This window comes from Ovis canadensis, chromosome 13 (genome assembly GCF_042477335.2).
Source record: "Ovis canadensis isolate MfBH-ARS-UI-01 breed Bighorn chromosome 13, ARS-UI_OviCan_v2, whole genome shotgun sequence".
Lineage (NCBI taxonomy): Eukaryota > Metazoa > Chordata > Mammalia > Artiodactyla > Bovidae > Ovis > Ovis canadensis.
In genome coordinates, this window is record NC_091257.1 from 63212819 (window position 1) to 63223625 (window position 10807).

General features: G+C 38.5%; 1 protein-coding gene across 5 annotated transcripts in view; it reads left to right on the forward strand.

The window, feature by feature from the left end:
- MCM8 (minichromosome maintenance 8 homologous recombination repair factor) overlaps window positions 1-7172 on the forward strand; it is a 57364-nt gene extending 50192 nt beyond the window's left edge. For all 5 annotated transcript variants that reach the window (XM_069547945.1, XM_069547949.1, XM_069547946.1 and 2 more), the window contains 2 exons: window positions 5138-5327; window positions 6069-7172. In XM_069547945.1, the coding sequence (XP_069404046.1) occupies window positions 5138-5327; window positions 6069-6161 (283 nt within the window). In that variant the 3' untranslated portion in view covers window positions 6162-7172. The remainder of the gene's footprint in view (window positions 1-5137; window positions 5328-6068) is intronic.
- The last annotated feature ends 3635 nt before the right edge of the window (window positions 7173-10807 follow it).

A 10807-nucleotide genomic window follows, 5' to 3' on the forward strand; every position in this document is an offset into this window, starting at 1 on the left:
AGTCAATAGATATGTGGATAACAGGCAAGTTTGGCCTTGGAGTACAGAATGAAGCAAGGCAAAGACTAATGAGTTTTGCCAAGAGAATGTGCTGCACTGGGCATAGCAAACACCCTCTTGCAACAACACAAGAGACCACTCTACACGTGGATATCACCAGATGGTCAATACTGAAATCCAGTTGATTATATTCTTTGCAGCCAAAGATGGAGAAGCTCTATACAGTCAGCAAAAACAAGACCTGGAGCTGACTGTGGCTCAGATCATGAACTCCTTATTGCCAAATTCAGACTTAAATTGAAGAAAATAGGGAAAAACACTAGACCACTCAGGTATAATCTAAATCAAATCCCTCATGATTATAAGTGGAAGTGACAAATAGATTCCAGGGATTAGATTTGACAGATAGAGTTCCTGAAGATCTATGGACAGAGGTTCGTAACATTGTACAGGAGGCAGTGATCAAAACCATCCCCAAGAAGAAAAATTGCAAAAAGGCAAAATGGTTGTCTGAGGGAGGCTTACAAATAGCTGAGAAAAGAAGAGACATGAAAGGCAAAGGAGAAAAGGAAAGATATATCCATCTGAATGCAGAATTCCAAAGAATACCAAGGAGAGAGAAACAAGCCTTCCTCAGTAATCAGTGTAAAGAAATAAGAGGAAAACAAAAGAATGAGAAAGATTAGAGATCTCTTCAAGAAAATTAAAGATACCAAGGGAACATTTCATGTAAAGATGGGCACAATAAAGGACAGAAATGGTATGGACCTACCAGAGCAGAAGATGTTAAGAAGAGGCGGCAAGAATACACAGAAAACTATACAAAAAAAAAATCTTAATGGCCCAGATAAACACAATGGTGTGATCACTCAACCAAAGCCAGACATCCTGGAGTGCGAAGTCAAATGGGACTTAGGAAGCATCACTACGAACAAAGCTAGTGGAGATGATCGAATTCCAGCTGAGCTATTTCAAATCCTGAAAGATGATGCTGTGAAAATGCTGCACTCCATATGCCAGCAAAATTGGAAGACTCAGCAGTGGCCACAGGACTGAGTGGCTAAACAACAAAAAACCCTTTCAACCAGTTGCTAACTTTTACCCTCTATATCTTAGTATCTTAGTGGTTGAGCATCACACTGTGCTTGAACTATCAATTTTCTCTTTTACATGCCTTAGTACTAGGGTTTAACGGGTCTTGTGGAACAGGTCAGTTTTCATTCCAGTCTCAAAGAAAGGCAATGCCAAAGAATGCTCAAACTACCGCACAATTGCACTCATTGGCCCCATGTAGAGAAGGAAATTGCAATCTACTCCAGTACTCTTGCCTGGAAAATTCCACAGACAGAGGAGCCTGGTGGGCTACATGGGGCCGCAGAGTCGGACACAACTGAGCGACTTCACTTTCTTCTTTCTTCTTTGATTCCAAATGATTGGAATTACCTAGCATTATTTCCATGGTAGAGATCAAGACCCAATTAAACACAACTGAAACTAGATTGTGAATTATCTGTTTTGTTATAATTAACATGCTTTCTGTCCTTAGTCTAAACTCTGTGAGAGAAGAGAGTCATCTGTCACATTTAACTGCTGTACTCCCAGGGCCCAGACTCATGCCTTGCACACAGTAGGCTCTCAGTAAATATACTACATTGATTTTTAGGTTGATTTTAGTAATCACTTTTCATTCATTAAGTCTTCATTTCAGGGTTTCCATCTCTTTAGCTTTGAATGTTTGTCTTTAGCGTGGTTTTGAACCTGTAAAATTACATTTTAACTGGGAAGCAGAAGCCTAAATAATAAAAATCTAAACTGGTGACAGTACATCATAGAGCACATAGCTATAAAAACCCCATGTTTATGGGCAACAGTTCATATAAGCTTTCTCTGTAAATATACTAGGAAGTAGAAGAGAATAGAGCCACTTTCAGAGGTTGAGAGATCATTGTGAGTTATTTCTGTGTAAGGAAAGTAACTCAAACATTTTACATACTTTTCTTCAAATCTGAAGCAGTGTAGCTCAGACTCAGATCCCAGATATGACACTTAATTAGCTTTGTAACCTTTGGCAAGTCACTTAACCTTAGAAGATGTTGTATCTTCATCTGTAAAACGGAAATAATAATAATCCTCAAGTAACTGGAAAAGGTCAGTTTTTATTCCAATCTCAAAGAAAGGCAATGCCAAAGAATGTTCAAACTACCACACAATTGCACTCATCTCACACGCTAGTAAAGTAATGCTCAAAATTCTCCAAGCCAGGCTTCAGCAATATGTGAACCGTGAACTTCCTGATGTTCAAGCTGGTTTTCGAAAAGGCAGAGGAACCAGAGATCAAATTGCCAACATCCACTGGATCATCGAAAAAGCAAGAGAGTTCCAGAAAAACATCTACTTCTGCTTTATTGACTATGCCAAAGCCTTTGACTGTGTGGATCACAATAAACTGTGGAAAATTCTGAAAGAGATGGGAATACCAGACCAACTGACCTGCCTCTTGAGAAACCTATATGCAGGTCAGGAAGCAACAGTTAGAACTGGACATGGAACAATAGACTGGTTCCAAATAGGAAAAGGAGTACGTCAAGGCTATATATTGTCACCCTGCTTATTTAACTTCTATGCAGAGTACATCATGAGAAACCCTGGACTGGAAGAAGCACAAGCTGGAATCAAGATTGCCAGGAGAAATATCAATAACCTCAGATATGCAGATGACACCACCCTTATGGCAGAAAGTGAAGAGGAACTAAAAAGCCTCTTGATGAAAGTGAAAGCGGAGAGTGAAAAAATTGGCTTAAAGCTCAACATTCAGAAAACGAAGATCATGGCATCTGGTCCCATCACTTCATGGGAAAATAGATGGGGAAACATTGGAAACAGTGTCAGACTTTATTTTTTTGGGCTCCAGAATCACTGCAGATGGTGATTGCAGCCATGAACTTAATAGACACTTACTCCTTGGAAGGAAAGTTGTGACCAACCTAGATAGCATGTTGAAAAGCAGAGACATTACTTTGCCAACAAAGGTCTGTCTAGTCAAGGCTATGGTTTTTCCTGTGGTCATGTGTGGATGTGACAGTTGGACTGTGAAGAAAGCTAAGTGCTGAAGAATTGATGCTTTTGAACTGTGGTGTTGGAGAATACTCTTGAGAGTCCCTTGGACTGCAAGATCCAACCAGTCTATTCTAAAGGAGATCAGTCCTGGGTATTCTTTGGAAGGACTGATGCTAAAGCTGAAACTCCAGTACTTTGGCCACCTCATGCAAAGAGTTGACTCATTGGAAAAGACTCTGATGCTGGGAGGGATTGGGGGCAGGAGGAGAAAGGGACGACCGAGGATGAGATGGCTGGATGGCATCACCGACTCAATGGAGGTGAGTTTGAGTGAACTCTGGGAGTTGGTGATGGGCAGGGAGGCCTGGCATGCTGCGATTCATGGGGTCCCAAAGAGTCGGACATGACTGAGTGACTGAACTGAATAGGATTGCTGGAAGGGCTAAATCGGACACATGGTTCAGTTCAGGTCATTTGCTCAGTCATGTCCGACTGTGTGACCCTATGGACTGCAGCACACCAGGGTTCCCTCTCCTTCACCTTCTCCCTGAGCTTGTTCAAACTCAGTGTCCACTGAGTCAGTGATACCATCCAACTATCTTGCTCTCTGTTGTCACTTTCTCCTCCTGCCTTCAGTCTTTCCCAGTATCAGGGTCTTTTCCAGTGAGTTGGCTCTTCTCATCAGGTGGCCAAAGTATTGGAGCTTTAGCTTCAGCATCAGTCCTTCCAATGAATATTCAGGGTTGATTTCCTTTAGGATTGACTGGTTTGATGCAAGGAGTGCAAACCAGTGCTTGGTAAATAAATACAATTAAGGTATACTAGCTATTATAATTGACATAGTCGCCTAAAGCATTTGTGACGACTGTTCTGTGAGAAATAATATGGTAAATTATATGGTATGGTCTTCCCTGGTGGCTCAGTGGTAAAGAATCCACCTGCCAATGAAAGGAAGATCTCTTGGAGAAGGAAATGCCAACTCCAGTATTCTTTCCTGGGAAATCTCATGTACAGAGGAGCCTGTACACGAGGCTCCCCTGGCGGGCTGCAGTCCATGCGCTTGCAAAAGAGTGTGACACAACTTAGTGATTAAACAACAAATAATACAGGAAAGTAGTTCATTATTAAAAAAAAATATGCTATATTTCTAGGGAATACACATATTCATCTAATTGTTTTATTAGTTACTACAGTCTTATTTGGATGACTCATTCCTGTATGTACAGCTTATTCTCTTTCATGTGGGCTCTTACCTATTCAGGGAACAAAATGAAGCTGTGTTTTTAATAACCCTTTAAATTCATAACTATAAGCCACTTAAGGGCAGGAATTGCACCTGTTTTGTTCTACCATGGGAAGCCTACTGTCTAGTGACCAATTTATATTTGATTAAGTAACTCATTAAATACCATCTTTGCCTCTGAGCCTGGCTGTGAGATTATATATAAGCCGAGAATTAAGGGCAGGCAGTCAGCAACAGGGCTGGACTAGAGAGGATGACTAAGCTCTAACTGGTACTTTCAGACTTCTGGCTAAAATTCACTGTGAATTATGTATTTCTTTCCCTGATTATATTGTGAAAATAAGAAGAAAGCAGCAAGAGCTGGAGAAGTAGGTGTATCCTTTAATATCTAACCATCATTACTGCAACTCAGCAGAACCTTTCTACTTCATCCCCAGAGTATTTTCCAACACATTTTATTTGCCAGATGCTGCTCTAGGAGCTGAGAAGACATCTTTACCAATGTATGTTTAGTTTTGTTTTTTTTTTTCGTGAATCAGAGAATGTTCCAAGTATTTATATTGTAGCCTGTCAACTTTGTATTTTTATGCAAAAATTCATTTGTATTTCTCTTTCTAAATATAGGGAGTTTCTTAAAAAGTGGTAGCTATGTCCAAAATATTGTTATCCCCGACCAGTCCATACATGGTTAATTCACAATCACCACTCAGTACATACATGTTTAAATCTTTGTTACCCGAGCCTCAGGGCTATTTCCACATTTTTCTTTTTATAACTTGGACAAAAATTTCTATAGCTGAAACACACTGGGTAACTGTTTTTCTTTCCTTCCATAAGCATGTTAGGAACTTACTCTGATGAATTTGGGAACCTAGATTTTGAACGATCCCAGCATGGTTCTGGAATGAGCAACAGGTCAGCAGCAAAAAGATTTATTTCTGCTCTCAACAATATTGCCGAAAGAACTTACAATAATTTATTTCAGTTTCATCAACTTCAACAGATTGCCAAAGAGTTAAACATTCAGGTATGATAAAATAAATAATTAGTAAATCTTTTTATAATAATTTCAGGAGGGCTTTATTAGTATAGAAGAACTTTTAAACGTCAAAAGATTTAGACTAAAGTTATCGAATAGGCTGTTTTGGAGTATTTAAAACACACGCTTGTTTTATTTAAGATATAAAATTAGTTGCTCAGAGCTTTAAAAAAACAGTTTTTATCTAAAATTCAAACTTCTTTTCAAAAGAGTTTTCAACATCTTGATAGGAGAAACATAGCAAGTTTCCATGTTATTCTGACAGTCTGTGTGGGCAAGTCATGTTACACATCATTGAACCTCAGTTTTCTCATTTGTTACATGGACATGATTCCACTTGATCTAACTACTTAAAAGACTTAGTGAAAATGGGTATAATAGCACTTTATAGGTTTTTTGTTTTTCTTTCCAGGACTCATAATAGCACTTTAAACATGTAAAACAGTTTGTATGGAAAATTGCTCATTCAATTTCAAAAGTTGGTCTAATTTTTATTTTGAAGCTAAGCTAAAACAAATATAAAAGATTCTATGCATACTGGAGTTATTTTTGATTAGCTAGGTGTTATAGAATCCAAGTTTTGTATGTAAGCAGCTTTCTCTGTAAGAAGTACAAATGATTTTATTTGCCCAAAAAACTTGACAATTGTATATTACTGTTTGAGAGATTAATTTTAAAAATCACATTTTTTGCATATATTTAACAGGCTCTTTTATTATTTTCTACTAGGTTGCTGATTTTGAAAATTTTATTGGATCACTAAATGACCAAGGATATCTCTTGAAAAAAGGCCCAAAGGTTTACCAACTTCAAACTATGTAATAGGACTACCAAGCCAGGCTGTCCTGGGTTTGTTGTGAAGAATATGCAAAAAAAAACTGTTCTCTGAAAAATGACATCCCACATGTAACAGGAAAAGAGAGTTGAACCAATTTAAGAAGTGATAAAATCATGTGTTAATTTTTCACTTCTCTAGAAGACTAAAAGTATTTTACATTTTATCTAAATGATATAATTAGAAGTTATTTATAGTTTTGTTTTTGACCTTTCTTTTATTCTTATAAATACTTTATGGTTGTGCATATCAAATGTTCATCTGCGTATACAGTCACAAGGTTACATTTAAATATTTAAATAGTTCTGACACACAAAATTGAGCATCTCATAGAAATAAATTGATGCCAACTTTCAATTCCCCAAAATTTTGGAAATATTGTATATTGACTTTTTTTAATTTAATTTTTTCTTTATTCTATTTTATTAGCTGTGCCTTGCAGCTTATAGGATCTTAGTTCACTGACCAGGGATTGAACCTGGACCCTTAGCAGTGAAAGCATGGAGTCCTAACTATTTGGACAGCCAGGGAATTCCCTTAGCTTTATTTACCGACTTTGATATATAACATGATATAAGCTTCATGTGTAATTAGACTTCTGTATATACTATTTCCTCCTCACCTAAAGTCTAGTGTCCATCCATATACTGACATATTAAGCTTAACATCGTAGCTAATGAAAAAAATTTAAACAGCTGTGCAAGACTGTAGCAGCCTCTGTTCCACTCATCCACATGCCCCAGTTTTCTGTTCAGTCGCAACTGATCTCCCATTTACCTCCATTTTTCTAAAGGACATGCTACTAATGCTAATTCTTTTTTTTTTTTTCCTTAAAGTATACTTGATACTGTGTTAGTTCCAGGTGTACAGCAAAGTGATTTGGTTATGCATATATATGTGTATATTATACTCTTTTTTCTATTTTCCATTATAGTGTATTATAACATACTGAATATAGTTCCCTATGCTATACAGTAAATTCTTGTTATCTATCTATAGTAATGCTCATTCTTGAGTTTTCAGTTTCAAAAATTCAACTGACGTTTTACCTACCTCAGAATATAGTTTTTAAACCCTTCTATGTATATACATACATATACACTTCCCCATTTCTTTCCAGTTTAGTTATATATCATAATTTTTAGTTAAATCTAGTGAAAAGGCTGGCTTGAAACTCAACATTCAAAAAACTAAGATCATGGCATCTGGTCCTGTCACTTCATGGCAAATAGATGGGGAAACAATGGAAACAGTGACAGACTTATATTTTCTTGGGCTCCAAGATCACTCCAGATGGTGACTGCAGCCATGAAATTAAAAGACGCTTGCTCCTTGAAAGAAAAGCTGTGACCAACCTAGACAGCATATTAAAAAGCATTGACATTACTTTGCCAACAAAGGTCCATCTAGGGAAGGCTGTGGTTTTTCCAGTAGTCATGTATGGATGTGAGAGTTGGACTATAAAGAAAGCTGAGTGCTGAAGAATTGATGCTTTTGAACTGTGGTGTTGGAGGAGACTCTTGAGAGTCCCTTGGACTCCAAGGAGAGCCAACCAGTCCATCTGAAAGGAAATCAGTCCTGAATATTCATTGGAAGGTCTGATGCTGAAGCTGAAACTCCAATATTTTGGCCACCTGATGCGAAGAACTGATTCATTGGAAAAGACCTTGATGCTGGGAAAGATTGAAAGTAGGAGAAGATGGGGACAACAGAGGATGAGATGGTTAGGTGGCATCACCAAATCGATGGACGAGTTTGAGCAAGCTCCAGGAGCTGGTGATGGACAGGGAAGCCTGGCGTGCTGCAGTCCATGGGGTTGTAAAGAGTTGGACACAACTGAACATAGTCTTAATGTCACTGTGTCTATTGAATATTATTCATCTCCTTCCTTGTATACTACTTTTTTCCCTTTAAAATTAATAATTTGTTTTTCAACTACTTAGCTTTCTATGTACCGACCACTAATTTGAACCCAAGGCTCCACTACAAGTCTAAGTCTCCTCCCAGAATATGCAGATAAACCAAAAAACCTATTTTAACTGAAGACCTCTCCTGGAATTCTCTGGCTCTTTCCAATCTGAACTACACATCTGTCTGGGACTTCTCATTTTCTCTCCCATTTCCTGGCCCCTCTTTCTCATTTTACTCCCTCATTTTGGTGGAATCCATTTTCTAATAGCTTCCTGAGGAAGAGTTTATGAGATATATTCTACCCTTATTCCTGGACTGACATTTTGGGCATAGAATTTTAGTTTGGAAATCATTTTCACTCAGAATTTTAGATATTGCTCTATTGCTTTTACTTTTCAGTGTTGCTGTTTGGAAATCCAAAGCCATTTTTATTTTTGGCATGTGACCTTCATTTCCTCTTGACAAGCTATTTGTATCTTCCCTTTTGCCATGGTGTTCTGAAATTTTTTATAGTGTTTAGTAACTATCCTGCTGGTTTCTCATGCCAAAAATGTTGGTATTATCTTAATTTTCTCTTATCCCCTAATCGGTCCATCAACAAATCCTCTTAGTACTATCTTTAGAACATCTGAAACCTGATTACTTTTCATTACTTCCAGTTCCATATTCTAGCTCAATTAATCATCTTTTCTCCAGCTTCACAAGGACAAAGACTGCTTTATTCACCACTATGGCCCTAGCATGTAAAACAGATTTTGGCTACATACCCCTGTGAGGTGAACACACATAAAGTGGGTTCAGTTCAGTTCAGTCGCTCAGTTGTGTCTGACTCTGCAACCCCATGGACTGCATCATGCCAGGTTTCCTTGTCCATCACCGACTCCCAGAGCTTGCTCAAACTCAAGTCCATTGAGTCAGTGATGCCATCCAACCATCTCATCTTCTGTTGTCCTCTTCTCCTCCTGCCTTCTATCTTTCCCAGTATCAAGGTCTTTTCCAGTGAGTCAGTTCTTTGCATCAGGTGGCCAGAGTATTGGAGATTGAGCTTCAGCCTCAGTCCTTCCAATGAATATAAAGTGGGTGATTATACCATTTATAATGGGTTCAATCCCTGATCTGGGAAGATCTCACATGCTGCAGAACAGCTAAGTCCAAGTGTCACAATTATTGAAACTGCTGTAGAGCCAGGGTGCCACAGCTACTGAAGCCTGTAGGCCCTAGAGCCCATGCTCTGCAACAAGAGAAGCCACCTCAATTAGAAGCCCACACACCACAACTAGAAAGTAGCCTCTGCTTGCAGCAACCCACGCAACAATGAAGACCCAGCACAGCCAAAAATATTTTTTAAAAGAATATAGAAAAAGAACAAGAGAATAAAATGTTTTTCTAGTAACAAGAAGGAGGCATTCTCCTTCATTTCTCCCTGGGAAGTTGCTCAAAAGCAATGAGGAAACTGAAGAACAAAAGTATATAGTCCATCTTCTGTGAACTAGGAAACAACTGAGACCCCCAAACCCCAACACTAGGAAGATCCACCAAAAGTTTCCAGGCAGCCTTGCATGAGGGAGGCAGAGATAATGCCTATGACTGAAGATTTCTGAAGGAAGCAATAAAGTATCTCTCAAAGTATACTTTGCACTCCTATTGGGGCAAAAAGTAAAACTACCATTGCAATAGTGTGAATAGAGTGTACCGATGACAGCAGCAGCTTCTCTGGACCTAGCTGAAGTATAAGAAGTAAAAGGAGAGGTTAAATGAGAAGTCGTTCAGATAAGCCACTTTGAAGGAGAAAACAAATCTGGCTATCCTCAGATTTCTCCAAAGCAACACTCATCACTGAAGTACAGAGTAATACCTAGAAATCTTTTTGACAAGAATTTTATACCCAGATATTTTGGTCAAGTTTCTTAGTTGGAAATCTGGAGTCAATTTTTTTCTGTAAAAGACCAGATAGGAAAAATGTTAGGCTTTCTGGGCCATATAAACCCTGTCACAACTATTCAACTCTGCCATTGTAACACTCAAATGAGTGTAGCTGTGTGCAAAAAAAACTTTACTAATAGACACTGAAATTTGAATTTCATAAAACTTTCATGTGTCTAGAATGCTAAATACTCTACTTTTTTTCATCCATTAAACAATAACAGGTAGTGGGTCAGATTTGGCCCATGAACTGTGGTTTGCACACCATCAGATAGAAAAAGAAACATGCTTAAGCAGAAAAAGGAGGGTTTTGAAAGAATTTTGGTTAGCTGTCAGAACTGTTGAAAGGCTGAAGGATAAGCTTCAAAGAGCAATTTCTAAAATTGTTCTGAAGAGGAAGCTGCTACCACCCCACTGCCACACAAGGCACAAGAGAAAGGTTCTGTTGCTCCATGTCTCATGGATGCCACTTCTGTACCAGGAACACAAGGAACCCACTGCCTCTGCAGAAAGTTGGAAGAATGTCCCCACTCACACCAAAATAGCAAGAAAGGATTCTTCATGGGGCCTCCTTAAATTGCCAAACCCAAAAAAACAAATCTCATCTAGAAATGCCTGACTGAAGAAGCCTAGGTTATATGCCCCTTACCTAGAATGCTGACAAGTTTTCTGGGTTCTAGGTGAGAAGGCAGCACCAGTAAAGCCAGCCTTTTTCCTATATGTTGAGAGTTCAAATGGTACTAGGTTGCCAGACAATTATCATTCATGTATAAATGCTAGTGATAATCCACCTGCCAAT